Source organism: Nelusetta ayraudi, unplaced genomic scaffold (assembly GCF_046127955.1).
Source record: "Nelusetta ayraudi isolate G7.1 ecotype Tasmania unplaced genomic scaffold, CSIRO-AGI_Nayr_v1 ptg000136l, whole genome shotgun sequence".
Lineage (NCBI taxonomy): Eukaryota > Metazoa > Chordata > Actinopteri > Tetraodontiformes > Monacanthidae > Nelusetta > Nelusetta ayraudi.
Genome location: NW_027466186.1, coordinates 4,502,331 through 4,518,145, shown reverse-complemented (window position 1 = coordinate 4,518,145; position 15,815 = coordinate 4,502,331). Strand labels below are relative to the sequence as shown.

General features: G+C 44.5%; 2 protein-coding genes across 8 annotated transcripts in view; one reads left to right on the top strand and one right to left on the bottom strand.

Annotated features, from left to right (window-relative positions):
* The window catches only part of adcy2a (adenylate cyclase 2a), a 52,991-nt gene extending 42,743 nt beyond the window's left edge, over positions 1-10,248 (top strand). For all 4 annotated transcript variants that reach the window (XM_076012502.1, XM_076012505.1, XM_076012504.1 and 1 more), the window contains 8 exons: positions 100-284; positions 2,801-2,885; positions 5,492-5,650; positions 6,561-6,707; positions 6,875-6,985; positions 7,446-7,560; positions 8,511-8,635; positions 9,993-10,248. In XM_076012502.1, coding sequence (XP_075868617.1) covers positions 100-284; positions 2,801-2,885; positions 5,492-5,650; positions 6,561-6,707; positions 6,875-6,985; positions 7,446-7,560; positions 8,511-8,635; positions 9,993-10,145 — 1,080 coding nt within the window. In that variant the 3' untranslated portion in view covers positions 10,146-10,248. The remainder of the gene's footprint in view (positions 1-99; positions 285-2,800; positions 2,886-5,491; positions 5,651-6,560; positions 6,708-6,874; positions 6,986-7,445; positions 7,561-8,510; positions 8,636-9,992) is intronic.
* Positions 10,249-10,381: 133 nt separating this feature from the next.
* The window catches only part of dnah5 (dynein, axonemal, heavy chain 5), a 77,683-nt gene continuing 72,249 nt past the window's right edge, over positions 10,382-15,815 (bottom strand). For all 4 annotated transcript variants that reach the window (XM_076012498.1, XM_076012499.1, XM_076012500.1 and 1 more), the window contains exons 84-87: positions 15,146-15,358; positions 14,274-14,426; positions 12,633-12,864; positions 10,382-11,565 (exon numbers count right to left, since the gene is read on the bottom strand). In XM_076012498.1, the coding sequence (XP_075868613.1) occupies positions 11,414-11,565; positions 12,633-12,864; positions 14,274-14,426; positions 15,146-15,358 (750 nt within the window). In that variant the 3' untranslated portion in view covers positions 10,382-11,413. The remainder of the gene's footprint in view (positions 11,566-12,632; positions 12,865-14,273; positions 14,427-15,145; positions 15,359-15,815) is intronic.

Genomic DNA, 15,815 nt, shown 5'->3' with positions numbered 1-15,815 from the left:
AGACACATGTTCTCAAACTGCTGACCTCCTGATTCTCCAACAACAAAAGAAGCAATCTTCCTCTCGGCTAACTTTTCAATAAATCTTTCGTTTCCCCAGTATTTGATCTACAGCTGCATCCTCGGACTGATTTCCTGCTCCGTGTTCCTGAGGATAAACTATGAGCTCAAGATGATGATCATGCTGACAGCTCTGGTGGTTTACAATATCATTATTCTTCAAACGCACGGCTCGCTGCTGGACGAGTACAGCAGATTCCTGTACAAGGCAGAGAGCGTGGACAGGTAGGTTGCACCGAGACGAACGCCGACGCTGTTCAAACAAGCAGAGAAGGGATTGATATATTTCTCTATATAGATGCGAGAAAAAAAAAATAGCGAAGAAGGATCCACTTCAAGGTCTTTTTTCACCAGTCAGTCGGGTGAAGACTGCCTCTTAGTAGACGCACCCCTGGAGGCACCCTTTGCAAAGTGCAGGAACCACTTAAACCAGCTTTTCTCCACGACGATTTCTTTTCCACAACCTTGTTTTTTTTCCCATCCCAACCATTTTTTATTCAAAACCCCAGTCAGGTATAATAAATTTCCATCAGTCCGCTGGGAGCATCTCAGACTAAGGCTGTAGCCTCACAGAACGCTCAGTTATAATAACCAAGGCTTCTTTTTAAAGTGTGTCTGAGCTTTATGCAACAGCCCAGGATGTGTTGAACTGTAGGTATTTACAGCAGGAGGTTAAAGTCCCAGTGATAAAGAATAAAGATTGATATTTGAGAAATGCATTCAGCACTTTTCCATGAAAGAAGTTTACTCAAAGCAGTATGGAGGACTAAAAGTGCCAAAATTAAATTAAAAAAAGTATGTAATTTAATAATTATTTAAATGTGTCATTAATTAATTGAAATTTTAATTAAATACAAAAATGTGTTATTAAATGTGTCATTAATTCATTAAAATACCAATTCATTTCATGTAAATATGTATATATATATATATATATATAATTATTTCACTATTTAATTAATTATTTCATGGTTGTGTTGCAGCGCTTCATGAATTTATTATATCTGTCAAACCCGCCCATCAAAATCGGTGGGCGGGGCTAACTCAAATGTAGTCTAATCCACCGCTTTGGTCTGAAGTCTTTCTAAACATGGTGGCTTTGTTGGTGGAGGATCTCCATGAACGTTGGAGGGAGCTGGTGAGAGATATTTTAGAACTTGCAGACTATGTGGAATCAGGACCTATATATATATATATATATATATTTTTTTTTTTTTTTTCATAAAATTAATTGGTATTTTAATGAATGAATTACACATTTTTGTATTTAATTCAAATTTTAATTAATTAATGAGACATTTAAATAATTATTTCATGATGTATTTATTTATTTAATTTTGGCACTTCTGGGCCTCCATAAAGCAGATGTAAAGGGAACCAAATGGTTCATAAAGTGCTGAAATGACCCTGTAGTCCATATTCTAAAATGGACATTGGTTAAATTGTTCACGACATTATTACTTAAGGCTCTGAGTACTTTTTCCTGAATAGAGTTACACAGTGTTCTTTAAAAAGGACCTTGTTTTTATGTGCTCAATAGGTGCTTTGATATCGTTCGTGCTGTTCTCCAGCTTTATGTCTGTTGGTGGAACAGAGAGAGGAGCGCTCCTTGGTTCAAATTAAGTTTAGCTTTATTTTTATGACACTTATTGCAGCAAAGTCTCATAGACTGCGACCTAATTGCCGGTTGTTCTGAGCGCGAGCACTGAGGCGACCAATAGCATGGAGTTATAGTGGCGACTAGGGTTGCGAAAAGTTTGAAAAAACTAAAGTGGCACAATGTTGTGTGGAAGGAATCTTCCACCAAGAGGAATCCCACAAGGCTTTAAGTTGGAAAGTGCATAACGAGAACGAGTTTACGGTACTTTTACTGTAGACTGAAAAACAGTTATTTTCATCGGCCGACCGCACGATGGGATGTTTCTTTTTTCCCCGCATGGGAACTCTTATGAGACCATCGCTCTTCCTCACTGAAGGTTCATTGCGTCAGAAGAATTGATAAAGTAATGAAGAAGGCGATTGCAGCACCCAGCACGCTGCTTCCTCATTCGACTGCTCGGCTCTGACCTAGATAAGAGTTTAAAAAAAAAAACACACACACATTAATATGCAAAACGCGCTCTTGGAAATTAGGGTGCCACAGTCCCATTGGAGTCTTGGCGCACATTCCAGACTAAAAGAGAAATGGTGGGCCGACTGCAACGCTATTAGGAACAACTGTTTTATGGTAAATGCAATTAATGGGAGCCTTTCAGGTTTTAATGTGGCTCCTCAGACTGCTGGATTTTGGATGCGAGTGTGTGCGAGCAGGCAACACTCGGCGGACATTTTGCTATTTTAAGGACGAAGGTGCGGGAAACTTAATGGCTTCAAGAATATTTCAAGTGCTGAGTCACAGCGTCCGTTTCCCCGTTTAATTGCCTCTTTAAAAATCCTCCCCTTGCGACCGCGGCAAGCAGAGGCGCTCAGCTTCTGCTCTGCCAATCATTAACAAGCTCCTGTCAAGGCAAAGCAGATGTGACAGCCTTCACTGGGAACAAAGCCGTGACAACCAATCACGTACAGCTGGTCACAGACTCCTGATTACAATCTGAATTTCTAATTAAATGTTCTTTGTCCCGCATCGCTGTCTTTCTCTTTTTTCCACCCCCGTCACGTCCCCTTCTATCTGCTCCTGTCCTTTTCCATCCCCTCTCCTGCTTCCTTTCCCCACATATCCCCGTCGCTCTCTGACCTTTGAGGCCGGGAGTTCTGAAAGACCTAAAGACCATGGGCTCCATCTCTCTCTTCATCTTCTTCATCACTCTGCTTGTGCTTGCAAGACAGGTAAGTTGGAACTTTGATCCTACGTCTCCTTTTCTTTCCTCCGAGTGTTAATTTCCCCCACGCCTTTCATCTTTCACCTTTTTTTTGTTCCCTTCTTATCTTCTATCAGCTGAGAACCATAGCATGAAATGACTCGACAACTTTTTTTCTTTTCATATTGTCATATAAGACACAGTAGATTGCAGAAGCGGAGAATGGCCATGAACTTCTGACGTCTGTCTGGTGATGTTTATGTATTAGCAGCTCCCATCCGTCATCTGGATGGAAGTTATTTCTGCAGGGCTGACACCCCGAGCTGAGGCAGCAAAGCTCTGCCGGTTGCTGCAAGAGAAGCATCATGAGACCAATTTGTGTGGTGTCTCTTCAGCTGCCCTGGTCAGTGTTTCATTAGCAGCTCTGAGTTCCTTGAAGGAGAACCGTACGAGCGCAAATGAACAGACAGTGGTCACTTAGGGCAGCTGGTATGTGCTGACTGAGGCCATCTGCAGGGACACTTTGCTGCTGTTCTGTCTTTCTGTCTTTTTTTAGACTCCCAGTTATTGAGTCGGGAGTAACATCATCTGTTTACAGCCTCCTACAAAATCACTGGCATTTAGCATTTTGCTACAACTGACGCTTGGAAAACTCCCATGTGTTTGGTGGGAAGGGCGAAGAATAAAAAGAACGCAGTCTCAAACTAACTCTGTGTAACTCTAACTCTAACTCTATGTATCATTGCCCATTTTTAACATTGATTTCAGAATTGTACATTTTAGTCCACGCTGTCTTTACATTACAGAATGAATGTTTACATACAGAACAAAGGAAGGATTGACTTTTCTCATTTCTTGGGAGTTCAGACACAATAGTGACACACTGCTGTCAGAAAGCTTTGGTGTAGTTCATCTTTGCAAAATACAGACTTTTCATTGTTGTTTACTTTGTAGTTGCGGTCTTCCTTTGTTTTTGTTGCGGTTGTTGTCCTTGATTTAGCACAGCGTTCTGTCCTGCAGGGTAAGTTTAGTTCGAGGGAGGCTCGTTTCCCTCCCTGGCCGCAGCAGCGTTTCTTTTTATATAATGGAGCTTTCCAGTAAATAGGATGCAGCTGATTCCCTGAGCTCTGTCTTCTGCTGAAATAACAGCTTCAGCAGCCACACACTTGCCCCCCTCATGGGGACTTAACTGTGACCACATAAGGCAGGCTGCTGGCCATGTCGATAGGCAGGTGTGGGATGGGACACCGCCTTCAGCTACACGGTCTGATGTCACAGCTAAAAGAACACTGCAGCTACACTAAAAATCAATTGGATATTTCTATCGTGCTCACATGGCAGGGACGTTAAGGTTTGGCATAGCGGCACACCGAACGTGCTGCATGCGCGCTTGCATGAATTATTTATTGTCACTTAAAATAGATACTTTCAACAGCTGTTGATGCAAAAAAAAATCTCAGGAGTTCAGATAAAATACAGGATTTTTTATTTATTTATTTATTTATTTTATTTATTTTTTTTTGTTGTTATCTGGTTACAACAGAATTTTGGCAGAACTTTAAGAACCAGCGGCAAAACGGGGTTTTGTGGCAGGGTAAAAACAAAGGGCCAAGGACACAACTGTGTGGGAAACCAAATTAGCACTGATGGACGAAAACATCCGTCTGCAACATAGGATTTGGAATTAACAGGCTTGGATTCTGATTCCAAATTCACAAACAACCGCCGTACTGTAAATCCATCATACTGTCTCCAGAATGCAGCCAGCTGTCCGAAGCAACTAAAGATGTCACTACTTCTCTTCTCCAATTGAATTTTAGGTCAATTTTGAAGCGCTGCTGCTGACCTTTAAGACCTTAAATGTCCAAGGCCCCAAGTACATTATTGACCTACTTAAACCCCACACAGCTAATCAGACTCTGAGGCGCTGTTATCAGTTCTCACTCAGTTCTTTTCACTCATCTGCTCTTTTAATACACACGGAACTCCGGCCTTTCAATCAATTGCTCTTAAACTCAGAAACAGCTCCTTTATTTCCATGGTCATTGACTCAGTCATATGACTTGTTCAGGAAGCAAACTGACCCCTCTAACCCAAACTCTTGTAGGTGGTTATATAAGGCATCACCTTTATGTAAACTACACACATACATAATCTGCAGAAATAGAGGGAAGTGTATATTTTGGTGTTGCCAGGTGCATCACAAACCCTGAGCAATGAGGAGGAAAGAGGACATGGATCATATTGTCAGCAGGAAGTTGGCTGAGCCTGATCTCAACCCAACATAGTTTTAGGCCCTCTACTCACCTTTGGCTGCGCTTTTCTGACCAGGTAATAAAAATGTCATCTGCATGATTTACGTTCAGCCTCCCAGTCAAATCATTTTTACTCGGTTTCTCCCGTAACCTCACAGCAAATCTACATCCCAATCCCAAGCCATTCTTCCGAATCGTCTCCTCAATTATGCTCCAATTTTCGAATTGCCGTTTTTCTCATCGTACAAAGAAAAACCTGCAGCTCGGTGCCCTGATCGAATGGACACGTGTCGCTGTTTCTGTGTCTCTTGTGACTTGCTGGAAGCAAACAGTGCAGCTGTGCCTTCAGACTCTCTACCTCTGTGTCCTCTTGTAACAGAATGAATATTACTGTAGGTTGGACTTCCTGTGGAAGAACAAGTTTAAGAAGGAGTGCGAGGAGATTGAAACGATGGAGAACCTCAACCGGGTTTTGCTGGAGAACGTCCTGCCCGCGCACGTGGCCGAGCATTTCCTGGCACGCAACTGGAAGAACGAGGTAGGATGCCACTGCTCTGCCTTCACAGATGGACAGGATACTGTGCGTTCTGGATGGACGGTGCTTTCAAAGAGGTATGGCGGCAGCTGCGGAGGATCTCTGCCAACATCCGTCCATTAATTAGCTTTGAGCCGTTGCAAAGCAGCTCCCTTCAAGTATGATTTATGTCTGAACATTAGATGTGAAATACGTAGATGCTCTGATCTCTCCTCTGCCGTTGCTTCATTCCAAAATCAGTTTACAGTTCTCTAAATTTCAGTATAATCGGCCAGTGCTTCAGTGTTTAGGCAATGAGCTGGCAAAAAGTTAATAATGCGTCCTTTTGAAGAGTTGACTGTGCCTGTACTTGGACATCAGCAACTGCTGGAGATAATGAGCTCTGCCATCACAAGGCAGCCGTTTCAAGGTCACCTTCTTTTCAATATGGGAAAGTAAATCTGCCGTTTAATGATTCCATACAGAACGCTGAGCGGTAAAAATTTAAGCGGTTTAGAGGACGCTGCGGTGTCGCAGGTCACAGCTGTCTATAGATTTTTGCTTTTTACTGTAAGAGACTCCAATTGAAGAGTCATAAAAATGCCCTTTTTCATGCACTTGACCAAATTCAGGAGCAGGTGTCTGGTCTAATGGGCTTTAAAATGACTTTTATCGATGGAGAGGTTTTAGAGACTTGGCCAGCTCGTGCGTCTGGCTTTCTGGTCTGCACTGCCTCTGTTTTCCCACTGATGTCAAACAGTAGCAGGCTACACCTAACCATAAAAAAGAACAGCCATTTAAAAAAAAAATAATAATAATTTAAACCAAAGTTACGATGAGCCTCGCCTGCAGCGGAATGACTCTGACTGCATTTCGTCATTTTAAATGTCCTGAGGCAAACGTCGGCTTGGTCTCCCACTGTTGTGTCCTGCAGGATCTGTACCACCAGTCCTACGACCTGGTGTGTGTCATGTTTGCCTCCATCCCGGACTTTAAAGAGTTCTACACAGAGTCTGACGTCAACAAGGAAGGATTGGAGTGCCTGAGGCTGCTCAACGAAATCATTGCTGATTTTGACGAGGTAAAGGCAGCACGATGAGGCAACCCTTTGAAAATGCTAATTGTAGGCGACAGATAAGGACGATGCGCCATGTCTGTCTATCTGTCTGCACCGGAAACCATTTGGATAAAAGGTCGTCAGAGATGCTTTGTGTCCTGTCTCATATTTTGTGTTTTTTTTATCTGTAGCTGCTGTCCAAACCCAAGTTCAGCGGCGTGGAAAAGATTAAGACCATCGGCAGCACTTACATGGCGGCAACGGGCCTGAACGCATCGCCTGGGCCGGAGTACGCAGCCCAGGTAGGCTCCTCCTCTCTTTTTGTATGGGTCGAATGTGGTGCACTGAAGTTGATGCATGACATGCAGGGCCAGAGAGGCAGCAAACAGCAAGATGGGAATTAAGAAACTAAAGTTCTCGACTAATAAATTTACTCATTTCAAATCATAGCTTTGACTGTTTTCATTTCTACTTCCAAGATCGGAACAAAAGAGGACAAGTTTTCTAAGTCACTCAGACGGATGTCGAACATTTTATTCACACATTTGCATTTATTTCATATGTGCACCGGATTTCCCCCAATCTCATCAGACTAGAAATATATATTTTTTTTCTACCTGATCCACTGCAGAATCAATATTTCATGTGTTTGATCTTCAGTTGAAGTCCTGAATCCATGTGGGCTTCTTTGTTTTGTTATATTGTATTTCCATGAAACTGCAGCCCTGACAACTTGGTGCATCTGATTGTGTTTTCTTGCAGGAACACGACAGGCAGTACATGCACATTGGGACCATGGTAGAATTTGCGTTTGCCCTTGTGGGGAAGCTGGACGTCATCAACAAACACTCTTTTAACGACTTCAAGCTCAGAGTCGGTGAGTTATTGCACTCGGAGCTGCTTCAAGATAAAGGGCTGCCAGTTGAACATTGTCCTGCCCCTTAAAACCCCTCAACCACAGGGAGGAAAGCATTTCTCTGTTTCGCCACCGCACATCAAAATGCACTGGGCAGACGGGATGAAGCGGGAACACAGCGCCGTGCGAGAGGCGGCGCCTGCAGGAGTCTCCTGGCGGAAATTGTCCTCTGCGTCTCACAGCTGGCGTCCTGCTGCAAAAAAAAACAACTGCTGTTTCGTACAATAGAATGCACACGTGGCTTTGAAAGCGGCGCGATGATGCGGTCTGCAGGGAAGAAAGGGATATCTAAATGACAAGAAAATAAAAGACACTTTCAGCTGTGCAGCCATGGTAACGCAGAGCGCAGAAGAAAACGGGAGTCGGTGCTGCGGTGGAGGTCTGGGCAGCCCAGGCAGCAGCTCCTGGAGTGTGGTCGGAGTTCAATACCTTCATCCTGTCTGTGCAGAGCGCAGCGTGCTGGGGAGGAGCAGAGGGGGGTTTCCATTAACTCAGTGCCGTGCGTTTGAGCAACTGCACATCCCCGCTGCATCCAGACGGGCCCGGAGCGTTTCATCAGAGAGCCACCAGTGGCAGCCCTGCTGCGATGGGGACCGAGCTGGCGGCCCTGCGTGCACGTGGCGCAGAACAGCATTTCTGGCAATCTGGGTATTTGCTGAAGGGCTTGAAGTAATACCAGGCTAATGGAAGAAGCTGAGCAGGCTGTGGGGGGATTGGGACTTTCCACTTCCACTCATCCCTTAATAAAATATAATATGTGTACCAATGCTTTGAGCCCTTCTTCTTCTTCTTCTTCTTCTTGTTTTCTTTTGAGAACTGGGCAACAGACTGACTGTGTGAATTCAAAGGCATGTAATTCTGTGTTTCATCCATGTGGAGTGCCTTCAATGTCTTCATGTGTTCTTGGCCAGGTATAAACCACGGCCCAGTGATCGCCGGAGTCATCGGAGCCCAGAAGCCACAGTACGACATCTGGGGGAACACAGTGAATGTAGCCAGCAGGATGGACAGCACCGGAGTTCTGGGGAAAATCCAGGTGAAAGTCTCAATGTTCACTTTCTCAGGATTTGCTTACACTAGGTATGCAGTATATTTCACTTGAACTACTCTGGCACCAACAAACATTGGCACATTCAAAGTCACTTAAGGGAGCCCCATTATGGACATTTTCAGATTGAATACATTGTCTTTGTTGGTCGACTTCCAACAGTAAACAAGGTTTGTTTGGTGAAAAAACAGCTCGAAGGTTGGAGCTGTACTGCTCTTACAAAACCAGTATTTCTCTCACTCGGCCTGAAGAGGCTGTTTTGATTCTTCAGATGATCATTTTGAACTTCACCATATCGTGTGTACGTCCATCTACCTTCATTCAGTGACTTGCTGTTTGCACTAGCATACAGTAAACACTGTGACCACAAGATAGATAGATGGGGGGGGGGGGTGGGGGGGGGGAGAGAAAAGAATAACTGGACGCTTGTTTGAATAGTGCTTTAATGTAGTCTTTAACACACAGCTGTACACTTATGAAAGAAAGAAAGAAAGAAAGAAACTCTTCATGGAAAAAGAAAATCCAATTGCCTGAACAATTGTGATGCTTTCAAAAGCAAACAACTTCAGTCTCTGAACCTGGTAAACACTCCACTGCCTTGGATTTTTTTCCCCTTCTTTTGAAGCAGCTTGATTGAAGAAGTAGCATCTTCGCTCTACGTAACTGCTTGAAAAGTCCAGCCAGGTGCTTCAAACACTATAAAACCTCTAGAAACCTCTAAAAAAAACTTTCCCTCTGCTGTCGGCGGCAAGGACGTCAACCCTGCGTCGTCTTCCAGTCGTGCGCTCGCACCTTGATGGAGCACCGATAAAGCACGATGGGTCTTCTCAACCTGCATGGAAAGTGGCGGTGGGAATCGGGGAGGTGGAGGAGGCAGCGTCTTGGGTTTCACTGGCTGCACACATCAGATGGAGCGATCCGCTTTCCAAGATTGCCCGTTAATATTTAAAGATGTGCAGTTGCGGCGAGGCGCACAATATTTCTCATCTCGTTTCCGCGCCTCTGATGAATGGCTGCAGCTAATCGTAAATCCCACGCAGGAATTCTGTTTAATACAGGAGTCACTTCGACCCGCTGCGTCCCTATTCCCTCCTTGTGCATTTGCTTAAGTCAAATTGGATTTTAAGCATGAGCTGCTGTAATCAGCGCCTTGAATTTGCAGGAAAAAAGGGAAAGGAAAACTACAGATCCACCTGAAACTAACTCCGTCTGGGCCTGAGGTTCTGGGGCTGCAAACCAGCCAGCTGGAAATGTTCCCTTTATTTTTAATATCCTCGCCCGCGGAACTTTTGTTTTGGTGGCGTGACGTCAGCGAACTAAACATGCTCTCCCCTCCCCCCCGTAGGTGACGGAGGAGACCAGCAGCATCCTTCTCACTCTGGGCTACATGTGCTCGTGCAGAGGCATCATCAACGTCAAGGGCAAAGGAGAGCTCAAGACCTACTTCGTGCACACGGAGATGACCCGCTCGCTGTCCCAGGGGAATGTAATGCCGTGAAACCGGCGCACGACTCATCGTGATTTTTTTTTTTTATAGTCTCTCAAACTGTGTCTCCAACACATTTTGTCCCTTCTGTATGCAGCTGCAACACACACAGCAAGGAGGCAAAAAAAAAAAAAAAAAAACAAAGTGGAGGAATTTAAAAAATAAAAAAACAGCGCAGGCTGCCACAAATAACAAATTAGTATTCCCGAGTCCAATGCAACCGTTACTGATTACTTTTAGAACTTTTGAGTGCATTTAGGTTTTGAATAACTGCAAAATGTTATTTCTTTGAAAGCGCATCCAAAAGACTGTAGCTCGGAATGAACAGCGTAGCGTGATGTGTTATAGGAAGCAAGGGTGCAACTTAACCAAACCGTTGTGATACATGAGTTCTTGGGGAAGCTGCATGATCACTGTTGTAAAAGTAAAAGGTTGTCCTTTAAAATGGAGAGAGAGAGAGAAAAAAAAAAAACTAAACTAAACAGGGCCAGCTGACAGAAGGACACACAATGTGTATATAAGTCCAATTCTGTTGGTGGCACGAAGTCTTGGATGTACTTAGAGGAGAGCCAAGAAAGGAAGAAGAGGCATTAAAAAAAAGAAGAATCTGAATATATTGTGATATTCTCGCAGGGACGTGTTTCCCTTTACCGTCTTTATACTTTTAACATCTTGTCTGTCATGTCTCGACTGTATAGACCAAACTTAACGACTGGCATGCGTGGGTATGTCACCCTCTGCGGATGAGTCTGGAGTGGATCGCACCAAGAGATGAAGATGATTAGTAACAGATCCAGTTTGGGGAAACCAGGGCCTGATGTGTGTACAGGGTAGCGTTAGAGCACGCACAGTTTGCTGGTTTTGTAACAAAAGGAAATACAACCAAAAAAGTGTTTTGATGTTATTGTTTTTTGTAAAAACTTCATTAAAATTTCTATGTTATTTGAGCTGTTCCTCCTGTTTTCATTCCCTCGCAGGGATTCGTGTCTCTGGAATAAGCATTTCATTTCAAATAATGGTCCACTTAGGAAAATATCATATCAGTGCTTAAGGAATTGACATTTTGAGATGATGTAAAATATCTACATCAAATCAAATGAGTCAGCTTACTGCTTCTGGTCTTGTACCTCAGTGACATTTGCGACGGCACAGTGTTTCACGATTGTCCCTCTCAAGAAAAGTGAAATGAATAGGCAACAATAATTGAGGATAAAATAAGAACTTGACGTGATTGATGCGTTGATGGTGAAAATGCAGGTGGATATAAGCCTCCGCTGCATTCATTTGACGTCGCAGAGCAGAGCCACACCCCTCAGGATCCAGAATTCTGGAGGAAGTGGAGTCTTCAGGTCCACGGCAGCAATGTAGTTCATGTCGGTCCTCACTGGTTTTTTGTAGATGGGACAGGAGTAGAGGCGGGAATCCTTCACACCTACGCCACAACAAAGACACGTCTGTTAATCTGGGGAAAGTGCTAAAAATAACAAGTTTTCAAAAGTTTGTCGCCCCCGAACTTTCCAAACAAAGTTGCTGCAAAGTGCAAACTGTGACTTGATAAAAAAAAAAAAAAAAAAGGCTCAACTTCCTCCACTTTACTTATTCAGCTTAAGTGCTTGCCTCAGTGCTTCCGACAGCCCACATGGGCACCGGCGCCGAAAGAAAGATATTTTCTCAAGAAGCAAAACAGCAATTGCTGAATCAAAGAGGATGTGCACATGGCTGAGACGCGTCTTTCAGAAAGAGTCACATTCTCTTCATTATTTTGTGTAGCAAAGGAGTTTGGCGGTCCGAGTCGACGTTCTTGAGAACTCTTGTCCAATGGTTTCACCAGGGTCGCCTGCCTTTAGAAAAGACTCGGCACGCATGGCACGCTGGGAATAACCTCTCTTCTGCCGACTTTCTGGCCTTTACATTGTGGTCAATGGGAAAAATGCTTTCTGAGCCACCTGGGATTTTCATGTGCAGTACCTTGAGTGACCACTGGGAAAAAAAACCTGCTGTGCCGCCATATTGCCTGTGAGGCATCCAGTTCTCATAACACATCAATGGGCTTGGTTCGTTACATAAATGACCGGCAGCGTTCCTTTATTTACCCAGCAGCCTTTGCTAGTCGCCCCGCTGTCTGGACCGGAGGTCTGTCAGCCGCCCCGTAACTCTCCCTGAATATGATCTGCTCTAAACCTGAGCAAACACCGTCGCCACCATACCGTCTGTTCCCAGACAAAATAAATGGCACATAGTGTGCTTGACATTTAAATGTTACATCAGTCTGTGTGACTGCGTAGGATGCAAATGTTAAGGAGAGAAGACGACTGGGACCGGGGCCAGCCAAGACCAGGAAGTTCGATGAAAGGAATTTTTGAACTTTTTGGATACGACGATGAAACATGAAACCATCCAAATCTCTAGTCTATCTTGTCTCGACCTCGACACTCTCTAGTCTTGACAATCTCTTTGTCTCGGTCGGTGCCGTCTTGACTGCAACACTACAAATCTCACCGTTGTTCTCGGCGTACATCCTGATCACAGGCATGGTCTCAAAGAGGACCTTGGGCTTGGAGTCGACCAGTTTGCAGGCTCGTCGGTCCCAGCCGGCCCCCTCCAGGTAGAGGCCGTAGACGTAGACGCCCTCGGCCGGGGGCTGCGTGATGTCGTCCTTCATCCACTTGGTCACCTCGTTACACAGCACCATGCGGTCCAGGGCCCAGCCCTTGTTGGCCCGGGTTATCTCCTGTGCAAGGGGTGGGAGGGACAAATCCACAAGCAATGGCTGGTGATGATGAAGGTCGTAATTTGGCAATTCTCTCTCGACAAAAAATAAAAATAAAAAAAATAAAAAATAATAAAATCGATGTCAATCTGAAGGCTGTCACAGAGGTTCAAGGAATAAAAGCACCGTGAAGGGAGGAGACGTGCACTCCATCAGCGGCTGTTTCAAGGGCGGCAGCGAACGCAAAGCAAATAAATAAACGTAACGCGACCAAACAAAGAGCAAAGAGGGCAAGCAGATGAAAAAAGAAGAAAAGAATAATGAGTGATCCAAGGTGGAAGAGAAGCTGCAACGTCTCTGCCGAATGGGAGAAAGTGCACTTCACCGTTTGAGTGAAATGACGGCTTTATTGAAGAGCAGAGTGTGGTGCAGCAATCAGTCAGTGCACTGTAAAGCACGGCTGCAACAGAGATCCACACAATGGGACAGAAAAAAGGGAGCAAGATGTGCAATCCTCCTTGGAAAACAGTTTAATACAAAAATAAAAAATAAAAATTTGCAACATTTATGTTTTAGACCAGCCAGGCTTCAGTGGCTCTAGGCTGTTAATGGAACGCAAATGAATCCTATCATTACAAAAGTCATGGAGTGTGTGAGTGAAAAAGCAGCCATAGACTCAAAGGTAATTCTACAAGTGAAAATATTCAGTAGCATCCATGATAAGACTGGAACATTCTGACCTCCCTCTGCTTTCAGTTTGAAGGTTCCACATTCTACACATTTTCAAATCTTTATTTCCACCCTGGATTCTAGCGGAGCAGCCTCACAAGCTGGAGGCACACTATCGTAAAATAATAATCATTATAAAATACTTATATTGCCTTCAGATGATGATAATGTGAAGGGAACCACCCTGAGTTCTGGGCTTTCTGGGCTGTTATGAAAAGTCTCACTAGTTAAGAACAGAATGATTTAAAACTTTACACAAAAGAGGATAGAAAAGTCGAAATACTGCCAGAACATTATTTCAAAACAAGGATCGCTGAGATGATATTTGAGGGGTGGCTGAGTTAGACTGTGAAAATATACATCTTATATTTGAGTATATTTTCTCTCCTATTCCAGGAGCATGAGGCTGAATGTCAGAGACAGGATGTCAGGCTGGGATCAAACAGGGTTTAACCTCCAGATTGCCTCCCCTGGTCCTCCACTCCTCCTCCCATATTAAAACAGGTCGGAACTCATTTGCACCTGCTGGCTGACCACTATTGTCTGTGTGAGAGTGTACGTGTGCGCGTGTGCGTGCGTGTGTGTGTGTGTGTGTGTGTAAGCATGCATGTGCATGGACGTGGCCGCGTGCCCGGCCGTCCCTCCGCTTGCCATCTGGCCTCCTTCCCCTGTAGTGTGAGAGGCGGCGACGCCGCGTGTACCTGTCTCATGGCTGTCAGGAAGCCCTGCGGGTTGAAAAATCCTGTCATCCAGAAGCAGTTGGGCCGCCCTTCAAAGATCCAAGCCTGGAACTGCCGGTTCCGCTCGAGTAGCTCGGTGAACCAGAACCCCAGGGTGCTGCAGGCCCACGAAGCCTGACAACAAGGAGGCGACACAGAAGAAAGAAAGAAACATGACACACAAAGTCCACACAACAGCGTCAGCAGGGCCAGATCAGAGGAAGGAGGCACAAAGCGGTCGGGAACGGCAGTGAACAATGGACAGGGGGCCGGAGGAATGAAACAAATTTTGGGATTTTGTTATCGAGTAGAGCAGAGGAGTGGAGGTAGAGGGAGGCCCGGAGGCGGACTGCAGTGAGGGTGGAATCAAGAAATCCAATCTACACCATCTAATTACACACCAAACCAAACAGACAAACCAAGTCGAGAAGTAAACCAGCATCGCTTCGGCATAATGAACAGAATTAGAGGGAATGTGGAGCTCAATGACAAAAACAAACTTTTCCATTAGGCTTTTGCCTGAAGGTTCCTCCTTACTGGCCAGCTAGAAATGTTCTCAGAAAACAATCAGGAAGGCTCATTTCATTTGTATTCTTTTATCTTTATGCCTGCTCTTTATAATATGCTCTTTATAATTTCCAGTGTACCTGCACTACCATGCAACCGTGTCAATGAAAAATAATCCCCGATTTTATTCTATTCTATTCTATTCTGCTCTTGCTATTTTACTGCCGCAATAACATACATCAGTGCAGTCCCGATTCAAGACTAGGAACAGGAAAAAAGTTCTTGCACATGCAGAGAAAAACCAGCGAACGTGAGATAATCAGTTGAACGGAGCCCCCTGAACGCACCCTCATCCAGCGGGCGGGGATGCGCGCGTCGTACATGCAGTCCAGGGCGTCCCGCAGGTTCTCGCTCATGATGATTGTACCGTCGATGGCCAGCTTGAGATCCGTCAAGGTGTTGCGCACCAGCACGATGACCCGCTGCATCCGGTCGATCTCCTGACGCAGGAAGATGTTCATGGGCTGGAGGGGACCCATCTTCTTCAGGCGCTCCCTCACCTGTTGGCGTTTCAATGAGTGAAATGTGATAAGAAAAAAATGAGAAAAAAGAAAGGCCAAATTTATTGGTATCAGTGGTGTGCGATGCCAATACAGGGCCAGCATTTACCGTTGAACAACAATAGTTAATTACGGTGGATATATCATCAAATGACCTTATGTAAATGAATCACCATGCCCTTTAAGTATTTTTGGTTGTTTTTCTTTTCCGATGGATTTTTAATTAGTTGAAACCCAGCACAGAATTTAGGCATTTTGGATGAATAGAATATGTTCACACCATCCGGTGTCTTTCTCAACTTTAGAGGAGTAGCCTTCGTAGCCAGCTTCGGTAGTTATGTATTGTCACAATCATTTCACGCGACTATGCTTAGCCAACCAAGTGCAACTCTGTAGTAGGTTAACTCATGGAAATATACACATTTGAAGTATGAATCTCGTTACACTGATCAATCAA